At 44.1% G+C, this 27,128-nt stretch overlaps 1 protein-coding gene across 1 annotated transcript; it reads left to right on the plus strand.

Annotated features, from left to right (window-relative positions):
• Positions 1–22,580: 22,580 nt before the first annotated feature.
• LOC310876840 (dolichyl pyrophosphate Glc1Man9GlcNAc2 alpha-1,3-glucosyltransferase-like) lies at positions 22,581–24,161 on the plus strand (the record flags this gene model as incomplete). The annotated part of the gene is made up of 1 exon (XM_083790492.1): positions 22,581–24,161. One exon carries the CDS (start codon positions 22,581–22,583, stop codon positions 24,159–24,161), a length of 1,581 nt encoding a protein of 526 aa, XP_083646618.1.
• Between the last annotated feature and the right edge of the window lie 2,967 nt (positions 24,162–27,128).

Below are 27,128 nucleotides of genomic sequence, written 5' to 3' on the forward strand. Positions count from 1 at the left end.
GATGGCCATAGACAGGAAAAGCACAGAGGCTGGCATTGCTATAGGCAACTTGTTGATAACTTCTTTCCCTGCACTAAGTTACTAGGCCAAGGTCAAAATAGACTGATAACACGACAGCCAGAGCCGGATTAACCCTGCTGAGGCCCCCCGGGCTGGAGCAAATTTGAGGGCCCCCCTTGGGGCGCGCACGCCATTTTGTTTTCATTTTGGGGTACCCAGGTCCCTAAAAAGAGAGGCAGGCAGGCAGACAGACAGACAGAGACCATGGTGCATTTGTGCTGAATGACTGCAGCCGCTAGTAGTGCACTAATGCAGTTTTACAGCAAAATATTGGGGGTATTTTGTTTTAATTTTGGGGTACCCATGCAGGCCCCTAAAAAGAGAAGGAGACAGGCAGGCAGACAGACTAGTCACTGTCCATGGTGCTGAATGAATGCAGCCACTAGTAGGCAATAGTGCACTAATGCAGTTTTACAGCAAAATATTTCACAATGTGCTATGAAATCTGATATTAAAATCACAGTAAAAGAGATAAGCAATAAAGAAATAGTATGCTGTGTGAAAGCTTGAGTATTTTTAATGCTTCTTTCAAGGGAAATGCTGCTGCAAACAGTTTACTGTACATGAACAACTTGTTCGGAACAACAAGACATCAAAATATGAACTGTTTACAATTACAATATAACGTTACATTGTGAAGTGTTTTTTCCTGGATTTATTCAGAGCAAAGTCCTTAATCAGGTCACTAAAATCCAATTTGCGGAGGACGTCACTCTCAAATGACATCACAGTCAGACTATTTAGCCTCTCCTGTCCCATTGTGGACCTCAATTTATCCTTTATGAGTGCCAGTTTAGAAAACTGCGCTCACCACTCGCATTACTCACAGGTAAAGTCAAGAAAAGCCTTAGAGCAATGTCTACATTTGGGAATACTTTTGACGTTTTTCTTTTCCTCATGTTCTGGCAAAGCTCTCTTGCATTAGAAGTATCACCCCCACTAATGAATTCTTGGTATTGGATAATCTCTTCAACAAAGTCTACACCCAAGTCAGTTGAATATCTCATCTGGAGGTCAGCTGCGCTTTTGCGCAGCTGTTGTGCAGAGAGAGAGGTAATTTTATTCAGAAAGCCAAAAACATTATTCAGTTCATTATAAGACTGATACCTGCAATCTAGTTCTGCTACTAATCGGTCCATAACAGCCAAATAGACACCAGAGGAGAATTTTTCTTTCCCTGCTAAATAAACCTCATGTTCTGTGGACTCATCGGCCCGCACTGTAGGCCTACGTTTCTTTTGTCTCTCTATGTCTCCTTTGTAAAGTTGTGATACTGTTGGAGACATACGTTTAGCTTGTTCCTCAAATACATTAAAATTATCCCGCAAGCCTGCGACATAACCTCTCAGTGATCTGACCAAATCAACTGCATTACACAAGTCCAGACTCACAGCCTGTAGCGCCTCACGTCACTTGTTTTATGAAAACGCTGGAGAATACAATTCCACATATTGCACAGAAAAGCAACCTCAAGTTTGTTCATTTTGTTGTGAAGCGACCTTGCTTCATCTTGAATTAAACGGTTTAGGATCTCGTTGTCGGCAATGCTCTTAAGTGAGGCTTGAATATTTGCATAATTTATGAACAGCGCTTTTGTCGCTTGTGCGTGTGCAGCCCATCTGGTGTCGGAGAGCGATTTCAGTGTTTCAATGCGGTTATTGTCATTAGCCTGCAGTCCTGCAGTTACGACTGCCCATCTAGCTGTTGACTTGGAACAAAAGTTGAACAACTTTTGTACAAAGTTGAAAAATTCAGCTGTCTCTGGGCAGCAGTTGACGCTGTTGACACCAACAAGATTTATCGCGGATTTATCGCTTTCATGCGAGACTGTAAGCCTTTATAAACTCCGGACATATTTGCAGCATTATCGTAGCATTGCCCCCTGCAATTGCCTATTTCAATACCCATCTCCTCCAAAACCGTGATCACGGACTTACAGAGACCCTCCCCTGTGTGGTCAACTATAGGAAGAAACTTTATGAAGCGTTCATGAATGTCACCTTCTTCGGGTGACACATAACGCAAAATTAATGTGAGCTGATCCGTGTGTGAAACATCGGGGGTTGAATCAACACTAATTGAGAAGTATTTGGTCATTTTGATTTCAGTGATAATATCTGATAATACTTGATCATCATCTTAATTAATTCTTCATATATGGTCGAGGAAAGATGATGGTTTACCTTTTCCAGCATTACCATATTTTTCGATGTGTGTCTTCAAAAATGGGTCAAACTCACTTATTACCTCAATGATGCCCAGGTAATTTCCATGTCAGGACTGCCAATTATTTCACTAGAGCCCCGTAAAGCCATTCCCCGCTCTGACAACATTTTTACAACTGCCACTACTCTCCTAAGTACATCTTGCCAGTATGTATACTGCAACTCCAGTTGTTTTCTCAGATCAGTGTCAATTACTCCAATCGCTGATGCACGTTTAATGTATGCTAACATCGCATTCCTGTGGCTGTCACTGTTTTCATGTTTCGGAATGCTGTCCGAGGCATGTTTCCAGTCACTCCAACCACATTATTGAAAAGGGCACAGCTGCGTATTATTTCCACAACCAAATAGTCGGCATGCAAAACAAAAAACGGAACCAGTGGACGGGGAATAAAGAAGCCAGTCTCTGGGCACAAACTCGCCGTTTTGGAGCTCACGTTTGAAAATGGATTTGGAGAAAAATCTCCTCTGATCCTTATATTGACGTTCAGATGTTTTGTTGTCCGCCTCCTTATTTTGACAGGACTCGGGTCCCTTCTTAGCCCAGTATGATTGAACTCTGTCATCAATGTTACCCCAGCGAGCAGGGTCACTGTTATAGGAATCCTCCTCCGTGTTGTCTATTTGGGCAGTGCCTGCTTCACCCTCATCTGCTTCAGACTGGGTAGACGAGGGCCCCAGCTCAACCTCCCCCTCGTTGCCTAGGTTCACCATCACCACCTAAAAGATGGTGCATTGCATCCATGCATTTATTAGGCTACTTAAAGTTATTAGGCCTATATATAGCGCTTTAATCCAAAACGCTTTAATGTGCATAATTAGGCTACAGAACTGGCTACCCATACAGACACTGCACCCGGGCCGGCGCCAAAATAAAACAAAACAATTATGCTATACTACAACTATAATAATTAATAATGCAAGGCTTATAGGCATGAAGGGCCAAGGGCAGGCACCAACCTGCTCATCATCATCATCAGAAGCAGATAGGGGACTTGTTCCCAGTTCCACCTCCTCACCGCTGCAGTCATATACCACCACCGCCACCTAAATGGTAGGTTAGCATTTATTAGCCTACAGGCCTGGCTCCAAATCAAAACAATTCTGAGCAAGGCTTTAGGTTTAGACACTTATAGACACCGAACTGCTCATCATCTTCATCGGGAACGACGGGAGCAGATAGGGGACTTGTTCCCAGTTCCACCTCGTCACTGGAGATATAGTTGTTGTTGTTGGGGTCGACCCGTTCATCATGCTTTGTTGTAGGCAGTGTTGTTGCTTCAGAAGCGGCTTCAGCGACAGCCGCTGAAGCTGTCGCTAAATTCAATGGTGCGAAGAACCCTGTAAGTTTCCTCATTTTGCTCAGTGTCACCTTTTCACGTTCGTCTTTTTCTTCTTTCTTTTTTCTTCTTTGGCGTCCACTTGGACGTTCATTGTCTTTCTTCTTCTTAGCATTATCCGCCATGATGACTGTCTCAAGATTCACAACAGACAGACAGATGTTGCGCTTAAATGACAGGTGAACTGACCTCACCTCCGGGTCTGGGTGGATCTTGGGTGGAGATACGGAAATGGTGGTGTCACTGGCTGCTGTTGTGTGTGTGGGGGGTGGGGGGGCCCCTCATATAGCGGACACAGGTCTAAAGGCAGGCTTTAGACCAGATCAGGCTTTCCACGGCTATATAGCTACCCCACAGCAGTGAGCACTGCAGTGCAGACAGAAGCTCAGAAGTTTAACCATAATACAACTACTGTAAATACAATAACTATACACACATTTCACTTGAATTGGTCAATTGGACTTCAATACTTTACAATTTTATAAATATATTAAAAAAAAAGAAAAAAAAAAATATATATATTAATATATATATATATATTTTAATATTTTTCGTGGCCCCCCCTAGTCGTGGCCCCCCGGGCTTCAGCCCACCCTAGCCCAACGGTTAATCCGGCTCTGACGACAGCTGCATGTTGAATTAAAAAACAGCGCCTACCATAACTTGGTGACTGAGAAGAGACAGTATGGTGACTGAACAAGATATTAAATGGGACAGATGAAACATATTTTGGCCATAAACATGGATGACATGACATTAATGATGATAAGAGAAACATTGCTGTGTAAAACAGGCAGTATGCTATATGGGTAAAATGGTGAGGTGACAATATGAATGACCTATATGGCATGGGCCAAAGTTCAGGAGGATATGGGACATTGACCACTGGGCATTAGTTTGTAAACAGATAAGACATATTTATCTATCAAAGCCTTCATCAGCATTGTGTCACAACAAATCAATGATTGGTCCCGGGAGATGCTTGGGGTAGCTATGAAGACCTGTGACACTGCTGCTTGGGTGAATTAAGCAAAATTACACGAGAGGGTGTGCGTTACTGTCATTAATGGCATGCCTGCGTTGCTGCAAGAACAAGCCGAAGGTTATTTATGTAAGCAGCGCTGAAGTGTAATATTGCAATTTTACAGTTACCCTTGAAACTAAGATTTTCGCTAAAATAAATCATGATTGTTTAATGACAGTTGAAGCCACTACGACCACAAATGTCGAGTCTGCTGTGCTCTGGGAGTACAACACGGCTGAATTAGGTTGTTTCAACCAATCAGATTGCTTTATCGAAACGACCTGTTGTATGATCCATATAATATGAATGAATGAATGAATGAATGACATTTTTATTTTCGTGTCATGCCACTTTGGCCCATCCCATATGGGAGTATATGACACATTTCACAGAATACACTGAATACAACTGACACTTCCTGTTCATACATATTTGTAAATTATTCAAACAAACAAACAAAGAAAAGAAAACAAAGAAAATAAAATAAAACGAAAACAATCATAACAAGGCCATTTTACATGTAAATGGCCCTCCTCCTCATTGACCAGGCCTTCTCAAGGAATGAGGCAAATGAAAAAGTGTACTTTTGAAACAGGCACTTCAGTCTCTCGAAGTCCTCCAACCATACAAATTCATGGTATGATCCATTTATCAGCCTGGCCAAAGCCAGCCTATAGCACCAGCTAAAATAAATCTGCAGTTCTCTACTAGGCGAGTTCTACAATTGACCACCCGGTGGCAGTATTGATCCACACACACGTACACACTTCTTGTTGGACCCAACGCCCCACCCTCCCACCCCACAAAAAGCAAGTGTGTTGTTAGGATACAGAAATCGTCTCCTGGCTCCTGCTGATCACACACAGGCCATTGGGGAGCACACAAACCATAATAGTGTGTGTGTGTGTGTGTGTGTGTGTGTGTGTGTGTGTGTGTGTGTGTGTGTGTGTGTGTGTGTGTGTGTGTGTGTGTGTGTTCCACCTGTGTATTTATAAAGGACATTCTGTCTGTGTTGATTGATTTAAGTATTTATTAACAGATTGGGAAATTACAGCAGGCTGCATTTCAGGCACAAATGTGGACGACACCATAAACTGCATTACTTGTTTACAATAGGGTCCACCATTCATCATAAAATCTGTCTGTCTGTCTGTCTGTCGGCGTATGTATCTATTCTACGTTCGAGCATAGACATGGTAACGCCCCGCCTGCCTCTGATTGGCCTACCAACACTGCCCATCTTGCCTGTCCTCTGAGATGCAAGGGCAGAGAGAATGGTAAAATGCGACAGTAACTTGTAACTTTATTTTTTGTAGAAGAGGCAAACAAATATTGTTTGTGCGGTTTGCTTTGATTGAATAATTGATTGAACATGTATGTACTATGATTTGATTTGGCTGTGTTCTAAATTAAAGTGTTAGTGTAGTGTTGATTATCGTGTATTAATCTAATTATAGTAAACTAATACTATTATACAAAAAAATATAAAGATCAAGGTATTAATCTAATTATAGTAAATAAATACTGTTTTACTAAAAAAGATAAAGATCAAGGGAAAAGAGACCTTTTTACAGTACAATAATTTTTACACATAAACAGGCCAACGGCATGAACAATATTAGTTTGCCTCTTCTACAAAAAATAAAAGTTAATGTCGCGCGTGCCAAGCTGTCATGCTCTTGTATTATATATCGTACTCGTATTATTTGTTTATTTCCCACGACGGAGTAACCTCGCGGCAGACTATCCAGCATGTATCTTCCACCTCAGAGGAAACTCTGGTAAGGCCGATTCCGATTCAGATGCGGTTTTATCAACATTATTCAAGTGAAATGCGTAACGGCAATATTGGGCTAATATAGGCTACCAATATGTGGGTAGCCTACAGGGATTTACCGAAGGAATGAATGTTATATAAAATATATCTGATCATCTATACAGTCGACAGACAGACAGACAGATAGACAGCAGTGCTGTGAGCAGTGTGCTCTCATTGGTTGTAATGCAGTTCTTATCGGGGCGCAGTCGCAACCCAGTTCATACTGTATGATATCCAGTCGGCGACAGAGTCAAATATCAAACGTGCTAGATGTTCAGAAATGGTCGCGGAGGCGTCGGCGAGCGCTTTTACCGGCACTGGAACTTCTCGCAGATCCTTTCACACACAGCGAGCAAAACCTCACCGATCAAAGCCCGATTTTACGTCGGCGAGCAAATATCGGGCAGTGTGTACGAGCCATTAGGCGTGATTTCTTTCTACGTCGGAGCATAGACATGGTAACGCCCCGTCTGCCTCTTATTGGCCTACCGACACAGCCGGTGTCTCCGAGGTGGAATATACATGTATGCTGGATAGTCTGCTGCGCGAGGTTACTCCGTGTGGGAAATAAATACAGTCGAATGGGGTGATATAATAGCTAAGAGAATGACAGCTTGGCACGCGCGACAGCAACTTTTATTTTTGTAGAAGAGGTAAACGAATATTGTTTATGCCGTTGGCCTGTTTATTTGTATACAAACTTTAAACATTATTGTACTGTAAAAAAAGGTCTATTTTCCCTTGATCTTTATTAGTATAATAGTATTAGCTAGTGTTAGTTTAGATTAATACACGATAATCAACACTAACACTTTAATTTAGAACACAGCCAAATCAAATCATAGTACATAGGCCTACGTGTTCAATCAATTATTCAATCAAAGCAAACGGCACAAACAATATTAGTTTGCCTCTTCTACAAAAATAAAATGACTGTCGCGTGTTGCCATTCTCTTGTACTTGTATTATTTCCCACCACGGAGTAGCCTTGATCTCAGAGGAAAGGCAAGACGGGCAGTGTCGGTAGGCCAATCAGAGGCAGGCGGGGCGTTACCATGTCTATGCTCGGACGTAGAAAGAAGGCACTTCCAATGCATTTGGGTCCAGACTCCCTCTCTCTTTTCCTTAAACATGCATGCACGCACGCACACCACACCACACCATCACTCACAGTCCAGACTCCCTCTCTCTTTCCTTACACACACACACACACACACACACACACACACACACACACACACACACACACACACACACTGTCTCAGTAGGACCTTTCCAACAGGACCAGAGGCTTTGTTTTGGTTTGGGTTGGTGGGGTGAGAGGACAGTGGAGTGCAGTGATAACAGACAGGGAGCAATTTAAACACAAGTCTCTCACTTGTGACTTCATCACAGGTGTTGGTGACATTGGCATTGACCGGCACAGTCTCCATCTTTGATTGATTGATTTATTAACAGTTTGCTGAATTACAGTACATTTCAAGTAGCCTACAACTCAATACAAAAACTGTTAACTGTGAGTGGACGACACCATAAAAAGCATTACACTTGCACATGCGTTGCACATGGTTTGCTGAACTCCCTCTGGTGTTTTGGGTGTGGACTTCGTTGACCTTCAATCGAACTCTCCACCTCAGAAACAGGGATAATACAGAAAGTAATAGAGGATATGCGCATGCAGAAAGTGAATGGCAAATCGAGTGGCAAAGTGAGAGGCAAATGTGTAACGTTGCCACTTCCTATAGCCTACATAACTTCCGGGTTTGATGATGATGTCACCTCTATAGCCTACAAAGATACAAGCAGTATGCCAAATAATTCAATTAATCTAAATACAAAAATATAATACATGGTTGGCTGTAACAACCCCCTTAAGAAAACTTCCCCTCCAAAGAGGTTCTACAACTAGTAACATCCTCTAGACCTACCACTTGTCCTCTTGACCCTGTCCCGTCTCCAATCTTCCAGACCATCGCACCTGATCTGCTCCCCTTCATCACCTCCATCATCAACACCTCAGTAACCTCAGGCTGCGTCCCATCTGCCCTCAAGTCAGCCAGAGTAACACCACTCCTCAAGAAACCAACCCTTGACCCCTCAGATGTCAAGAACTACAGACCGGTATCACTCCTTTCATTTATTTCTAAAACCATTGAACGTGTTGTCTCCAACCAGCTCTCTCTCCATCTCTCACAGAACAATCTGCTGGATCCCAACCAGTCCGGATTCAAGAAGGCCCACTCCACAGAAACTGCCCTGCTGGCAGTCACAGAAGCCCAAGCTGCTTCCCACTCTGCAGTAGATTCTCCTAGACTTATCGGCAGCATTTGACACAGTGAACCACCAGCTGCTCCTAGACACCCTAGCGGATCTAGGCATCGGTGGAACGGCACTAAAGTGGTTCTCCTCCCACCTCACCGACCGGACCTACCAGGTTTCCTGGAAAGGTCTGTTATCATCCCCCCGAACCCTCCAAATTGGGGTCCCACAGGGATCTGTACTTGGTCCTCTCCTTTTCTCACTGTACACTAAATCCCTTGGCACTATCATCTGTTGACACACAACTGTTTCTATCCTTCCCCCCCTCTGCCACTCAGGTGGAAGAGTGCATCACTGCATGCCTGGCTGACATCTCACAGTGGATGTCCTCCAATCACCTCAAGCTGAACCCAGACAAGACTGAGCTTCTCTTCTTCCCAGCTAAGTCCTGCCCTATGCGGGAGCTAACTATCTCCGTAGACAACGCCCTGGTAACGTCTGTCCAAACAGCCAGGAACCTCGGTGTTGTCCTGGACAGTCAGCTCTCGTTCAAAGCTCACATCACAGCTGTCACTCGATCCTGTAGGTTCACACTCTATAATATACGACGAATTAGACCGTTCCTCACTCAGGAATCAGCCCAGCTCCTAATCCAGACAACAGTCTTGTCAAAACTCGACTATTGTAACTCCCTCCTTACTGGCCTACCAGCATGTGCACTTAAGCCTCTCCAGCTGATCCAAAATGCCGCAGCTCGCTTGGTCTTCAACCAGCCAAAATTCTCACATGTCTCCCCCCTGCTCCGCTCCCTCCACTGGCTCCCGGTCGCTGCCCGCACAGAATACAAAACTCTGGTGCTGGCATTCAAGGCAACCAAAGGTATGGCTCCCCCATATCTTGCAAGTATGATTGAACCCTACAAACCCTCCCGCGCACTCAGATCAGCCAACGCAGGGAAGCTGGAAGTACCCTCACTAAAAACGCCGGGACAACGCTCCACACGTCCCAAACTCTTCTCCCTTCTGGCTCCAAAACTGTGGAATGCACTTCCCATTGCAGTCAGAACTGCAGCATCACTCCCAATCTTCCGCCGTAGTCTGAAAACCCACCTTTTTAGACTCCATCATGGCCCATAGCACTTACCCTACCCCCTTAGATAGCATTTCTGTAGACTTAGATAGCATCTGATACAGACTTATAGCATGTTATGTAGACGGCACTATAATTGCATTGTATATAGTCATAGCACGCCATAGTACATATGTATAGCATAGTAGTATATATATATAGTTTATGTATGTTTATGTATAGTCTCATAATATAGATATTCCACTGTTACTTTATTAGTTTACGCATGTTTTATGATAAATGCTTTTGTGATGTTTTCCCATGCTTTTGTTCTTGATTATTGTAAGTCGCTCTGGATTAAGAGCGTCTGCTAAATGCCTAAATTGTAAATTGTAAATTGTAAAGTTGTTTTTGTTTTGTTGTGTTTTTCCAGGAGAGGCTAAAACGAGCGAGATAATGAACATTTGAAAAGTAAAAAAGAGTGTACAATTGTAACTCAAATGGATTTGTATCTAGTGTACAATTTTAACCAAATGAACGTGCATGTAACTAAATGAGGATTTCACTGTGTCCAAGGGTACTACTACTAAAGTATAATTCCATTACTCTGGGATAAAAATCAAACAAAAAAAACCTGAGAAAACCACTTGAATTCTTGTTTCCTGCATGAGTCCACAGAGTCTCTAACAATAAGAGGATAATTCATGTGGTTTTCGTTGTCCTGGTTCCCAGAGTAATGGAATTATACTTAATTGGACTAAATTAATTTGTGTGGAGGTGTATGTATTTGAAGATGAGAAGCCAAGGAATATATAGCAATTTAACACTTCACAATACAAGGCTTGACATATTCAGTATTTTAGCTGTGACGTGAGTGCCCCCTCCTGAGATACTTCCGGGTCCTACTTTTGTGTCGCTTTTGTGTCCCCATAGAGTTATACTGTGACGCTCCGTCGGACTAAATCTGAGACGAAAACAACCACGAAAGTCTCATTTTACCGCTTTTCCTCGAAACAACAAAGCTGCGCCGCTCTCCCAAATCTGGCTGTGACAGGCCGTCTGCCCCACATGGAATACTATCGCCATTTTATTTTATTGTGTCAACTAAATCCTCATTCATGCAAACTAGATTCAACATACTCAAGCCTGCACACATTCTAAATATGCCCCCGAAATATTTTACCGAGCAAATGGTAAGGTTACCACCTTCAATAATAATAGTCTTTATTGTCTCCACGTCATATATTTTTGTTGTCATGGACACTACATTAATAATCCTTTTTCCTTTCTGAAAAAGATTCACACGTTTAGATATTCTATTTACAATGAGATGCGGACGGGAGCTGGTGCCACTTGGACCCGGACGTAACGTAGCACTACAAAATGACGTCGGACTTAAATACTGAATAGGCCAGGGTCACCCCCGCTTTACAACAGCACATGCTTAGCGTGTCCTGCGTCCTCTCTCCAAGGCAGGAATCAGATGGAGGCCACGAAGGTTTAAGAATTAAACAGTTCTTTTTTATCCGATGTCCTTGCTGCCTTGGCATTTGATCTTTGTGCACAAAAAAACTCCTGCCATCATTTTGCAGTTCATCCTAAATTCATGTCACATCCTGTCCATTTGGTCAACATGTTTTGCATCTTGTCTTGTTTCGTTCCCCTCCGTTTTGAGGTCCTCTGAGGTGAGTTTTTCTTTTTCTTTTTCTGTCCAGGACTGTCTGCAAAATTGATTTCCTTTGAGCCGGGCTTGTGTTGGAAGCTGCACTTCAGCAATGTTTTCATTTCTAATCAATGGTGAGGCCAGGTTGACAGACCACTGAAGAACACACAACATAAAATAAAGAAAATATTTTCTTTTACAGCTAGATAAATGGCCTTACACGTATCGTATCATAAACTGAATTACAGCGTAGTTTCAAGACAAATATTGTTTTCTTCACCTGTGTATTATTACATATTTATAATACCAAGGCGCAGTTAAGGTGTGAATGTAGAGCACACAGAACTGAGCCTGCATGGGGGTGCTAAAATATGCATTATTTGTAGGCTACATTTTGACTTTTTACCCCACACATTCTGTGTTGTCACTGCTGTTCTATCCTACTGACTGAGGAGTCCCTACCGGGAGGACGTAGAGAGCCTTCGTCCTACTCCTCCCACCCAACACTCCCTGCTGACCAGCGCTATAGAGCCTCTAATAATTTGAGCCCGACCCGGCCCAGACCGATACAGGTTCAGCCAGAACCCGACCCAAAGCAGTGAAATGTTTGACAAACTGGGGCCCGGGCCCAGTTGTTCTGGGCTCTTAAAAAAAAGGTGCTGCCCCAGCCCATGGGATTACATGCAATGACATCACACCAGTGTTGTTTTTGGTTTTAGTTTAGTCTTTGAAATGAAACTTCATTTAGTTTTAGTCACATTTTAGTCACTTGGAATGTGATAGTGTTAGTCTAGTTTTAGTCAACTAAATATCATACGATTTTAGTCGACTATATCTACAGTTGATTTAGTCGACTAAAATGTATTTTGTTGCGCGTTGATGCCGTTGTAATGACTGATTTTACACTTGCTGAAAATAGCGATCTACAAGCTACAAGCTGCGACGCGTTGTGAGCTTGTTGATCGGCTATTTTCAGCATGCAACCAAGTGTAAAATGACGTATACTGGATTTCTTGTCCACTAGTCCTTTCCTAACATTTTAGTCTAGATTTATTTGTTGACGAAATTGTCAGTATATTTAGTCTTACTTTTAGTCATCATAGCTTGTTTTCATTTAGTTTCCATTTAGTTTCCGCCAATTAAAAAAGGTAGTCTTAGTCTTAGTCTTAGTTTTAGTCGACGAAAACAACACTGCATCACACTAGCTCCCCGCCTAACTTCCCTATCTCCCCCGGACAGCGGACACGGGACAATTGTGTTCGTGTAGACACTCAAAAACACGCCCACCATGTGGGCAGGCGAGCACATGTCCATAATACAAACATGTATGTTCATGTTCACTGTTAAAAGCCCAACATAGGCAAAGTTTGTTCGGTTCGACTTACAATCTGGCGTCATTCAGACCTTCGGGTGACATATAGGCGCTATCAGAACTGTACATCTTATTCAGTAGCATTCTAAGTTGTCAGGCTGAATGGAAGGTGGCCTTCTATGGACACGCTTGCTTCCATTCTTTCTGATAATTAGATTTTATTTTAAATAAATAATTAAGTAATTCACTCTAAATTACAACTGAGACGTACACCTCCTGCCTCAATGTGTCAATATCTGAAGTGATTACAGCAGCCGCATAACGTCACAATTCAAAATCCTTTTGGATTCTAATCACTTTTTTTTTTTTTTTTAATGAATGCTCTCATGTCAGGGTCATGGTCACAGTCAGAACAACTGAGATATATTGGAATGATGAAATGCATATCTCCGCCAGGACTGGGTGCCTATGAGGGCTGTGCCAGTCGTGGGATGCAAGCCGTCAGAAAACAATATATTCTTTCCCTTTATTATTTTTTTTTACATTGAACAACAGTCTTCTCCTAGGGGTTCCCTAGCACACAATCTATCTATTCAGATTGTGGTTCCCCATAGAATATTAAAAGGATAGAGACTGTACCAGAGCGATCCGCAATTCATTTCAGTGGACGTTGCTCAGTGGCGTTTTGAAGCACCCGGAAGAACCGTCTAATTCCGCGTATTTTTTCTTCGATTTGGACACCAAATTTGGTGTCCAAAATGAATACCTCAGGACAACCATAAGACCACTGCGTCAATGCATTCAGCGATAAGAGCGGATGAGAAATGTCTTTGGATGAGACGATGTCTAGACCTGCGAGTGCGAGTGTGAGTGTGTGTGTGTATGTGCGTGCTTGTCACGTACGTATCAATATTCGGCGTGAAACAAACTATTTAGGGTTTAAGTTGTTAATGATTTGTCTTTCATCCTCCTCTCTCTCTCTTTCTTTATCTCTGATGATTTCTTGTTATCTTATCTCTTGTCATAGATTTTTCATTATTTTTTCACACCAATGTGGCAAATTGAAACGTGTTTCATTCCTAAATGAAAGACATTTGCACATACAAGACGCCTACCCTGCACAAGCTGAATGCTGGAATAATAATAATAATAATAATAAAAATAATAATAATAATAATAATAATAATAATAATACAAATAATAATAATAAAAGGATGTTATTGTTATTATTACTATTTTGAGTCATTGTCTTGCAACATAGTGTAACATTTGATTTAGCGCAGTGTTAAAATAAACCCGCTGAAACACAAACGATGAAACAGTTTCAACCTGTTTAGGACATTTGAAGAAAAGGTAATCTAAAATGTTCCGAAATATAAATTACATTATTATCATATCCTTTAATTTAATTATTTAAGTAAAAGGAGCAGATCTATGATGTCACTCTGTAGACTGTAGATAGCCTTTTTTTTTTTTTTTTTTTGCTATTTGTCATACAAAGTAGGTCTATAAAGAGCTTAGTGTCCGGGTAGCTCCTGCTGTAGTCTCACGTAGCCAGATAACTATTCCACAATCTCCGAATGCTATATAGAGTCTGGAACTATAGCCCCCGTTCACAAAAATATATTTTAAAATATCTTTAGAGCTTATTTTTTTTATTTCCTTTACTGCTAAGCAACAAGCTATATGCTTAGATGTTTTCTATTTATATTAGGATAAATGTGCGCGACTGTAAAGACGAAACGGAAGTGGCGAGGAGGCTCCACTTCCGTTTATAGTTTACTCATGACAGCTCTTCCGTTGGCCCTAGACTGTATGATGAGGCGTTTGGAAATTGCGGAGGCAACAGTCTGGTAGCGCGAGACTACTCCTGCTGTAACTTCTTTGTCGAGTTTGGGCGGCCAACGGCGATCCTGGATTATCTGTGCATTCTTCAGCCTGTCGGAGAGGACCAATAGTAGCTCAGCAGTGGTGTGCCGTCAGGGCCAGCAAGGCCTTCTCTGCTGGCCCTGCACTTGCCTGATGCAGAAATGTATATTTTATAATAAGTTTTTCTTTTTAACAATGCACTATGGTTGTTGTGAACTTGTGGCTGGTGCTCACTGGCCGAGTCTCTCTCAACCTCAGTGCGGCAGTGCCCACTTAGTTGTAACGTGTGCGCTGCGGAGCTCTCTCTCTCTCTCTCTCTCTCTCTCTCGCTGTGTGCGTGTGTGCTGTTTAGTCCCTGTTGACAGGTTGATACTTGACAGGCTGCATCTAATTATTATTGTTTATTGTTTGTTTGTTTGTTTGTGCACGCGCGTTTGTGCACGAGCGGCCGTTCCGCAACCGTCCCGGATGGTTTCTAGATTGTTGAAGGCGTAGTTCATTTCAGCACGGACCGCCACTGTAGCTCAGTCGATAGAGCACTCACCTTTCGACCGCAAGGTCATATAGGTTCGATCCCGGCCACCGCCAACTCACCGTATGAGGAGCACGGCTTGAAGTTGCGCAGGAATAAGCACTGGGAGCTGATAGTAGGTGTTAAGCTCCCCCTCTGTCACGATCAGAGTCAGAGGTGTGTAGGACCCAAGCGCAGGACAAAGGCAGAGGATGAGGCAGGTCGAGTGTAGGGTGGTTTATTAACCAAAAACCAGAGGTACAGGAACAAACACAGGAACACGAGGAAACTAGGGAATAACTAGGAGCAAGAAAATAACACTAGGAATATACAAGGAGCTAAATAACACTGACACAATTTACGAACCAACAAAGAACTGAACACACAAGGGCATATAGACATGGGATAACTAGACACAGGTGAACAAAACTCAAAATCAAGACAGGGATTGGCTGGGGGACTAAGAGGACACAGGTGGAAAACAAAGACTAATCACAAAACAGGTTAGACAAGGCAGGTACAGAACAATACTACAAAATAAAAGGTACACAAGAAAACATAACACGTCACTGTTATGATATACAGTATGCTGTGTACTGGTAACAGGTACTTGTACGTGAATATGCAATGTACTTATATGTATGGTGCACTGCCTGAACTGTAACATACTTTAGGGCTGTGTTAGGGGCACGCTGAAGGCCGCGTGCTGCAGGCAGTGATTGTGATGTCTAGTCAGTGACGTCAGTAGGACATGAAGTATATCCAAGCTATATATGATCCTGTAAGTGTAATAAACCTTGTGAATGAATTAATGTGACCAAGTCTCCGTGTCATGTTAATCTCGTTCTCCCGGAGCAGGCCTGCCCGTATGTCCGTCTGTCCGAACCATGGAAATGTCAAGGGTCGTCACACACCAGAACCAGACGAGGGTCCGAGTACTTAGATAAGAATCATTACAGTCACGAACCGTGACACCCTCAGCATTTAGTGGAAAATTTGGTATATAGTCTTTTTTATTGGCCTAAAATATTGTGTATATGAATCCACTTGCTGACCGGCTGTTGGTATTGGGCAATTGTATTTTTCATTAACATTTTATGGCAGGAAAGAAATTCAAAAATGTCAAACTTCATGATTCTGAATCCATTCCAAGCATTAGTTTTGCACCAAAAACACTCCTTGGGCTAAAAACGGCCATAGATGTCATGACAAATTTAATGTGATGAGGTCAGCACATTTTGGGCAAGTGGGCCTGGCTATGGCAGTTTTTAGCCCAAGGAGTGTATTTTGTGCAAAATGAATGCTTGGAATGGATTCAGAATCATGAAAACCCCCTTTGACATGTTACATGCTACGTAAAGCAAAAGGAAGGGTAGGGTTACAAGAAACTCCTAGAAACAAAATTGCCCAATACCGACAGCCGGTCAGCAAGTGGATTCATGCATATATAGACAATATTTTAGGCCAATAAAAAAATACTATATACCAAATTCCCCACCCGTCCACCTCCACTGCCGGACTAATTCCATCTCCCATGAATTTTAGCGCATTGAAAAGTGGATAGACTCTACCCTGGCTGATACAGACAATAAGCCTCTCTGACTTTACTTTGTTATGAAGTTTGCTGTTTCCATTTGGCCAAGACACAGACCGCTCAATATAATCAGCCAGTGTGACAGTATTGCCCGTCAACAATAAGAGCAATAAGAGAGATAAGAATATGAAGTCCTTGCCTTGGTTTGAGTCCAACGAGAGCATTTAGCTCATTTAACTCGCCCTACCAAAATGAGTCAGACCTCAGACTCTGCAAGAAGCAAGCCATCTATGAGAGGGTCAGTGTGTGTGTGTGTGTGCGTGTGAGTCTCGCTGGAGACAATCTGGCAAACCACTGAACAAACCTGTATCTTTGCACTTTCCAGTAGGCCAAAGAAGCACCAGCTCCACTACATTTCTTTCACATGATGTTTCATACTTTTTTGCTGTAAAATATTATACTTTTAAACAGTCTCTTGATCGAGGGTGAAACCGTGCCCAAATCTGGAGACGTTTGTCATGCATAAGTCATAGGCGACTGATGCCATACGTGACTGACGTTACTGGCTTACTGCCAAGGCTGCATGGCCACATGGGAAGCTGCGCCGTTTTGCTCCTAATTCCCTAGTTTCAGAGTGATGACATATCATGGAGAACATGGGTATAAGTCACATCATTACTGCATGGGGTGGTTGTGCAGAGAGGGGTGCCTCTGGGAGAGCTTCCGGGTGCGTTGGTGTCTTCATATAATAGAAATTGTGCCATTTTATTCATGATTATTAGTGAGGACCTAGTATATGAAGTATAGGTTGAAAAGTGGTGAAGTGGTCCTTTAAGCATTTTGTTATACTTTAGCTCAAATGTGGCGCAAACTTCGAATATAATTATATTCTTTCAGAGCGAACGTTTTTAACTCAAATCTTGCTTCTGGGGGTGTCCCTGGAACAACATATTTTCAGATGGAGGTCGGCGGCCAATTACATATATTTTTGGAGGTCCTTGACATGAAAAGGTTTGAGCACCACTGATATAGAAACATGAGGTTTTCAGAAAACTGCTAGCATTTAGACGGCATTTGTAGAATCGTCCTCAGGTCTAAATGGGTTCATTCTGCCTGCCGTCTGCATCCACTCCACACCGTTCCTCCTCACATAGCCTATACTTGAATTTTACTTTCTTCAGCACAGACACTCATCATGTCTCGCAGTACATAATCCCCCACTCGCAATCCTTCAATTAGAGGGCACATTATAGAAGAACTCCTCTGCGCACACGCTTGGTTAGGATGACGGATTCAGATGCTTACAAGTTGAATCACTGGGGAGGAGGGGGGAGACAGAGATGGAGAGACACCTACAGAGAGAGAGAGAGAGAGAGAGAGAGAGAGAGAGAGGCCCTTGCAGGTTACCGAGCAGCGAGCTCAGCAGGCAACCTTCTTATCAACTCCTAAGCGCAGAGAGAGAGAGAGAGAGAGAGAGAGAGAGAGAGAGAGAGAGAGAGACACTGATAAGTGTAGGATGACAAGGAGGAGAAAGATGATTAGGAGGATGGAGGAAGGGGAGGAGGAGATTGTATGCATTTCGGAACTGAAGTAACTCCATCAAGTGTCCAGATGTTTGCACTCTTCAGGAAGTGAACGTGTCTGGATGGTATATACGTACCTTACCAGATGGTATTGGGAACAAGTGGACACATTTCATCTACATTAAAAACATTCAGTGTAGGGCTGTTCTTAGCGATTATTCTTTCAATTACATAATGTATTTTCTTTCAACAAATGTACGTTACTTTTTTCTTTAATGTTCATAATGTGACTAGATCGTGTAGTCGGATTAACCATTTTGCATGTAGATCCAAAATCGATTATTAATAATCAATTAAGTGAAAATATTGATTATTCTATTCATTCATCTATAGGTTGCGGGCTTTGCATGGCATTGGCACGAAAACCGACGGTTCAGCCAGAACTGCTATTTTTGGCTGAAGGAGAAGGAGAACGGAGAATAAAACAACTAACAATAACAATAAAGGACCAAGTCCTTTCAGGACTGCTCCTTTAAAAATCAACCAGTAACATAAGACTCTCCACAATTGGGATTGGACCCAAAAGTCTAGGAGTGTGCGACTATGCGTGTGTGTGTGTGTGTGTGTGTGTGTGTGTGAGCGATTTCCGTGTCTGTCTGTGACTCAAAATGTTATGTACGACGCGTGTGATTCAGGAACACAGCGTTATCCAGAACAGTATACACCATGAAGGATAAAGGTAGACTGATAGTGTGTGTGGAGCAGAGGTATAGCCAACAGTGTCCAGAGTCCACCGCAACAGGGGCGCATTCTAAAAGAAATGGCATAGAGCTCGGTCTAAAAATAGTCGAAATCAGTGGCTCTCAATCATTTCTTCTTTTTTTTTAAAGACCCCTATAACTGAAAGTGTATAAATGGAACCAAATGGAACACCCATTAATGGCCCATTTGGTTCCATTTCTTATCCGTATTATAAACGTGTGTGTGTGTGTGTGTATGTGTGTGTGAGGGTGTGTGTGTGTGTGTGTGTGTTTTAATTCTTCTATTAATTTCATGCATTTCAGGACTTACTGTACATAAATATAGCCTCTCAAGACAGATTCAGAGGCAAATTCAAAGGATTTATTTTTCTTCAATTTCTTTGCCGATGGGTTATTCCCAGATTGTACGGTAGGCTACATGACTCCTTGATGCAACATTACAGAATACAGAATATTAACACAATCAAATAATTAATCGAAAGGCTAACGCCTACTCATTTATTAGAAGGAGAATAGCAGTCACCAGAACCAGCGACATGTGTTTACAATAAGTCTAACATGGAATTTTTTTTATTTTATTTTTGAGTGGTGCAGCCACTCCAATGCACACCTATATCCATCTGTCTGTCCGTCTGTCTGTTTAGGGTACCAACAGGTGACAAAGTGGCGCTGTTGAGCTTCACACTGTGTCCAGGTGCATGATGGGAAGCTGAGTTTTTAGCAGCCATTACGTCACACACACACACACACACACACACACACACACACACACACACACACACACGCACACAACACACACACAAAAACACTTACTTGCTTATGGCAGTCCATCGTAGTCGATGATGACTTCATATCTCCCAGGGGTAAAGGGGGGTTTTCAGCGTCTGGTGCGCTCATGCGCCCACATGTGGCGGTTAAGACCAATTGCTGATCCGCACACGTTTCCACACGTGGGGAAGGAGTGTGTTGAGCCTGGTTGGATAGTCCCTGCAGCGCGCTCATGCCGCTGCCTGCACTTCTCTGCATGTCTCAGGGATGTCTTTGCCTCCAAGCGGGAGTCACCTGAGTTGCAGGAGGAGCGCCAAGTGTCCCGGTCTTCTGCTATCCTTTCCAGGTTTGAGGCTGGAATGTTGCAGCTCTTAAGTATATAGCACCTTTATGTGGTCCTTGTAGCGCTTTTGTTGGCCTCCTGCAGACGTCTGGCCGGATTGTAGTTGGCTGTAGAGGACTATTTGTGTTTTCTTGATATTGATCTGAAGAGCGACAGCTCTGTACGTGGCAGCTACCGCATTAAGGGCATGCTGAAGGGACTCGGGGGAGTGCGCAATCAGCGTGCAGTCATCTGCATAATGGAGTTCACAGATTTGGAGGGCAGTAGATGCCTGGAGGCGCCGGATGTTGAATAGGTTGCCATCCAGGCGGGGGGGAGTATGGGCCTGCGCGGAGAATAGATTTAAGTGAGCGTAGGGGTGCGCAGTCCCTACTCTCACTGCCTCGGCTCCATCCAGCTTCTTCCAGTGGCATGAATACTCATGACGACTATCTACTGTTCAGAGTTGCAGGGGACTGCCAGAGACACACACACACGCACACGCACGCACACACGCACGCACGCACACAATCACACACACAATCACACTGTCTGGAGTGCACTCCCAAGTCTGAGTATATGTGCAAACAATCCCAGCAGTTATTTTGAAGTGATGTTTAACATGACGTTCCCAACAACAACCTTTTGTGTTGAGTTTGAAAGAGCCTTCTGATTCTTTGACCTTGATTGAAGACACTGCAGAGTACCGTATGTGGCATAGTCCGACCGTCCATTGTTCCAAAGTAACAGTAACACGACATGCATTATTAAGGCATTTAGACCTGACACCATGTTCTACTAATGTCTTCTAAAATCTAAATCATGACAGTTTTCTGAAAACCCTATGTTTCTATATCAGTGTATATCATATCAGTATATCATACTATTTCTATTTCAAGTCAAGGACCCCAAAATGTATATGTAATTGGCCACTGACCCCCATCTGTAAATACGTTGTTCCTGGATCAACCCAGAAGCAACGATTTATGAGTTGTAAAGCTTGCGTTGTGAAAATAATAATATATCCAAGAATTGTGCCACGTTTTCACGATTTCTCCCAAAAAAACTGGCAGATCTACAAGCTCGTAGCGCGGAGTGCCTGGCTTATAGCATTATAAAAGCTATAATATGACGCAGACGCGTCCCCAGGTCTAAATGGGTTAAATGAGACGGAGTTAGTTCAGTCAGATATACTCGAGGGGGTTCTTGGCATGCCCAAGGGCGCATATACAATACACGTGTACACTCATTCCTATGTTGACGTGGCAGTCAGCTGACCAATTGTCACGTTATTTAAGCTCACCTCAGTCTCTGTTCTTCCTGCTGTCGTCCTCCTGCTGTCGTTGTCCCCGGACTGCTGGCATGCGCCTGTTTGCTCCCACCGCCTCCCCATGAGCACTACCAGGGGGCTCTGCTACATCGTTCCCCATGGGGGGTTATTGTATATCTATCTCCCTGCTCTGTATGTTTTGTGTTGCTGCTTAATCGCAGGGAGAAATCCAGCAGAGCCGAACGCCAAGTCAAATATCATATGCACACTTGTTACTCATTGTGTAATAAATATTGGTAAATCTATTCGTGAGTTGTCTGACTGAACTAAGCCTAACCATAACCTCACAAAAACTATGCCTATAAGCATAACCTCGCTCTAATATCTGTTGGACTACTGGGACATCGGTCACTCGTCAGTGACAGTCCCCAGCCCAAGTTAATCAACTAAATACCGTAAAATAAAGGGGTGCAGATGATTCAAAGTAACGATATTGAATATCGATAGGAAATATATATAGGCACAGCATTCATACTGTAACATTTGGCAAGACTTATATGAAGACAATTCCTGCGACTTAATTTGACAATGTAAGCTGGAGCCATCTGTGCCATCCATTTCAAATCCTTTCAGGCAAATTGGACATGGCACGCGTTGCCGAGCAACAGAGTGAAGCATTCAACGTGAACGCTGATGATTCAGCGACCAGTAATCCTGGTCTCTAAAGTTTATTACCACCACAATGACCTATGAAAGGTTGAAACGTTGTAATCGATCTAACAAAGTCATTGGTAGCTCTCCCTCTTTAATTGCTTTGTTGAGGTGTACCCAATGTCTGGCTGTGTGTTCCGCCTGTGACGTCATGTGTGTGGCCAAGTCTATGGATTTTTGTAGGACTTTTTCTGTTCTGTAAAACTTTCAGGCCATGGCAATGGCAAAATGACGCCACGTGCCGTCTCTGTGTGACGTCAATATAAAATAGATCTTCACAACTTCACAAAAGGCGCCCCTCGCCCTTCACACAAGCGTGATTGTTTTATTACCACCCAGGTGATGTTGAAGTGGGCAACTCCATATTTGGACAAGGCTGATGTCCTATTGATGACATTGTGAGATTACATTAACGCAATGTATTTGCCGTTATATTTTGGCGTGAATCATACCTCAGTGCGAAAGCGCACGCCCAAGAGACTTTCCATCTCAACTACAAGTCCACGGCGGGACGAACGCGTCTGTCCGTGCCCGAGGTGTCATGGCGGCGAGCACGGGCGGCGAGTGTCGGGGTTGGTTCGCCGCGTTGGCGCTCGGCGTCACCCTCCTGAAGTGTCTCTTCGTCGACGCGTATCACTCCACGGACTTCGAGGTCCACAGGAACTGGCTCGCCATCACGCACAGCCTCCCGCTGTCCCGGTGGTACCGCGAGAGCACGTCGGAGTGGACCCTGGACTACCCGCCGCTGTTCGCGTGGTTCGAGTGCGCGCTCTCCCAGCTGGCGCACCTCGTCGACGCCGACATGCTGTCGCTGGACAGACCGGGGTACCGCAGTCCCGCCGCAGTCCTGTTCCACAGGCTGTCCGTCGTCGGCGCCGACCTCCTCTTCGTCTACGCCGTCGGAGAGTGCTGCGAGAGCGTGAGGGAGGAAGAGCGCCGCGGCGGGGAGGAGCTGCTCCTCCTGTCCAGACCGCCGTTCGTCCTGGCCGCGCTGCTGCTGTGGAACGCCGGGCTCCTGCTGCTCGACCACGTTCACTTCCAGTACAACGGCTTCCTGTCCGGGTTCCTGCTGCTGTCGCTGGCCCGACACGCGCAGTCGCGTCACCTGGAGGGCGCGCTGCTGTTCGCCATGCTGCTGAACCTCAAGCACGTCTACCTGTACGTGAGCCCCGCCTACGGGGTCTACCTGCTGCGGCGTTACTGCTTCACCGACGATGACGCAGGTGGCGGCGTCGTCTGGTGGAAGAGTTTCAGCCCTCGCCGTCTCGCGGCCCTGGCGGTGATCGTCCTGTCCGTCACAGCCGTTTCCTTCGGGCCCTTCGTAGCCATGGGCCAGATGCCCCAGGTGCTGTCCAGGCTGTTCCCCTTCGAGAGAGGCCTGTGTCACGCGTACTGGGCCCCGAACTTCTGGGCCCTCTACAACGCGCTGGACAAAGTCCTGGTCGGCGTGGGCACGCGCCTGAAGCTCCTGGACGCGAGCGGCCTTCCCAAGGCGTCCATGACCGGAGGACTGGTGGGGCGGGAGTCCCGCCACGCCGTTCTCCCATCCGTCTCTCCCGGCGCCGCGCTCGTCCTCACGCTCCTGTCCGTCCTCCCGGCCGTGCTGAGGACCTGGCTGAAGCCGGGTGTCGCCACGGCCGGCGGGAGGGACCTCATGCGTTGCGTGGTCCTCTGCGCCCTGGGGTCCTTCATGTTCGCCTGGCACGTGCACGAGAAGGCCATCCTCATCGCGGTGCTGCCGCTGAGCGTCCTCGCGGTGGAGAGCCGAGAGGACGCCGGTATATTCCTGGTGTTGGCGACGGCGGGAAACTACTCGCTGTCGCCGCTCATTTTTACCCCAGCGGAGCTGCCGCTCAAAACGCTGCTGATGGCGATGTTCACTGTGTATTCCGTCGCAGCTTTGACGCGCCTGCACGCGGGCCAGGGGCCGGTGCTCGGCCCCCTGGAACGGGCATACCTGTCGGGTCTGTTTGCCGTGGAGATCCTGCGCGAGATTGTCTACCCGCTGTCGCCGTGGCAGCGGACGCTGCCGTTCGTCCCCCTGCTGGTGACGTCCGTATACTGCAGCCTGGGGATCACGTACAGCTTTGTAAGATTGTACCTCCGGTACTTCCTACAGTGAAGAGACGGAGAGTGACGAGACACCCGTCTTCATGCCTATACTAAGACCTGATTTGAGTACAAAACTCTGATTCTGGCCTTCAAAGCAACCAAAGGTATGGCAATTGGCCCATACCCCAAATATAACTTCATTCCAGTCAAATGGGAGGTGTTGAAGGCGTGGTTGAGGGTCTCAGCCATGGAGTCTGAGAGTGAGAGTCGGAGTCTGGTTTGAACATTTGTCTCACATTCTTTCCAATAATGACATGACCAAAATGAGCATGCCAGGTTGAAAGTGGTTAACTTTTGGGTCCAAAAAGGTCAAAGAACAGATCAGTTAAAGGCAAGATAAAAATAAATACATAACTCGGAGGGAACTGATGATGTCCTGACACCTGTAAAGTGGTAGAGAAGGTACAGCATGCACTCTACCGAGCACAATCTTTCTGATATAGGCTACTGTGTACGCTGCAGTATGTCTTGGAATGATCCAAGTTTCTCAACGCTCAACACACTGCTGTTGCATATTTCAGCGTTGTACTACTCACAATGCTGGTGTGGTGAGTGACCCGACAAGGACTGACTGAGGAACAAGACAAGACTAATATGTTGTGCACATGAGGGGTGAGTACAAATGAGATATACAGCTGGAGAAGACATGAACCATGCACATTGAGCTATGGAAACTTCAGCATGTAACATAATACTCATATAAGTCTGATTGTGACAGTAAGTATTGCATAAATGGTTTAATTCTGATTAAATCAAGGTCAGATTTGTCTGAATAAAATAAAATCACACCCGTGTGAACTGAGTGGTGCAACTCCAACCCCCCCCCCCCTCTCTCTCTCATTAGCAGGCAACAGTGCAGCACTCTCTCTCTCTCTCTCTGTTTCTGGCACAACAGCGCACTCACAGTCACATAGGCGCATGGGTGAACGTCACATAGATAGGCGGACACGGACATTGCTGTTCCTTGGAGTGGTTAGAAAAATAACACATTGAAAGTAAATAGTGGAAAACCTCTCAAGATATCAAATGAATTCCATTGAACACTTCCTCAAGCTATATACAGTATAGGCTTCACAAAATGTGTAAAGCCCTATGCGGTATATGTGGAACCAGGATACGTGATACACAGTAGAAGTAAAAATGTTTTCAAGGTGAAAGCCTGAATTGATGTTGGCAGTGAAGTTGTCTTGCATGAATAAACATCATCGGCATCACCATCATCCCTCGGTTTGTCAAGTGTATTTTCTCATACGTTTTTCTTTTTTTTAATTACGTTAGTGATTCATAGGGTGAGTTTCTTTCTCAATTTAAACCACTAGGTACCTTTACCATTTTTATCCACATGTAAAGTTGTTTTAAAGTCACACCAGTGTTACACTTTACATGTAAGTATATGTTGCTGCTTGCGCTTATTTACGCTTCTGAAACATTTTTTATTCAGTGAAGCGTTTGAAACAAGCACACTTTCCAACCATGACATTATCTGTCCATGTTCAGTTGTAATCATTCCAAAACAACTGTTATAACAGTCCTACCAGAAGATATATTTGTGTCTTGGAGCCTAATCTATACATGATCTAGAAGCTGGCTGGTTAAAACTGTAGTTGACAAAATCTATAATGACGTGGATCCGATCTGTGACAGATGTCATCAAGCGCCGGCAAGACATGTGGATGATGTTCTAGTCCTGTCCTGTTCTGCAGTCCTATTGGATGGAAATATTTGAGTCACTATCTAAAGTGGTTGGGAGACTAATTGAGCAATTTGTGCCTAATGCGTTCACGGAGCAATCTGTGCCCAATTTTGGGGTAATTTTCCTTACAACGTCGCTCTCTTCCTTGGAGACCACTTTTATAGCCTTCGTTACCCTACTAGCTAGACGTTGGATATTTCTTAGGTCAGGTGGAAATCTCCCACACCTCCATCACACACTTTGAGGGTAACGGATATACTTTCTAGCTATAAATTGGAAAGAATCAGATGCTTGCTGGGTGGCTCCCTGAAAAAAATCAGTAAGATGTGGGACCCTTTTCTTTTCTTTTCTTTTTTTTAATGAGCTGAGACTCCCTGATATTGATACCGACCTGTGGTGACCTCACAGGACAAGACACAATAGAAACACATTATTATGCCCAACAGATGAAGATATATTTTTGAGGGGCGCTAGCCCCTCCTATATCCAGCTTTTAGTGTACAGGTAGGTTCACAAACTTTGTCCTACACAAACATTACACACAAGTCATTGTCTGAGCAAATCGGCATAGTGTACATTTTTGAGGGGCGCTAGCCCCCCTCTCCTATTGTCTTTAGTTCAATGTTTGTTTTGTAAACATATTGACAATGAAGGGAAAATGTACGTCATAATGTGCCTCATTACGTAATATTGTCTCTATATTGTTAATGGCGTTTAATGTTTGTTTTACATCACCATTACCTCAACTAATCGTCATGAGTTAGACTTTAATATAATAGCGCCCACTTCACACGGGTGTGATTTTTGTCCTATACACAAACATACAATTCCATTTGACAATGAATGGAGAATTTGGGCATAGTGTCTATTTTATGTCATGATGATGTATATACGTAAGAGCGCGTGTGTGACTGTGTGTGCGTGCGTGTGTGTGTGTGTGTATGTGTGTGTGTCACAGATATAAGCCACCTGCACAGTGCACACATCATACATTTATTTAATGTAATGTACACCCTTGCCCCTGTCTGTGATATACATTGTGTGTGTGTGTGTGTGTGTGTGTGTGTGTGTGTGTGTGTGTGTGCATGCATGCGTGCATGATTGATATTTTCATATTTACAGTATGTACACAATCTGTTATCACATGTGCTGCTATTGAAAAGCCTCGTCCCACTGATATTTTCAACCGCAATCCTTCGCACACTACATCGCACATCTTGTGTATTCATGAGTTTCAAATGTAGTCCAACCACCTGCCACGTTGGGGACCAACAGGTGTTGACA

Source organism: Protomyctophum parallelum (assembly GCF_964188405.1).
Source record: "Protomyctophum parallelum genome assembly, chromosome: 19".
NCBI lineage: Eukaryota > Metazoa > Chordata > Actinopteri > Myctophiformes > Myctophidae > Protomyctophum > Protomyctophum parallelum.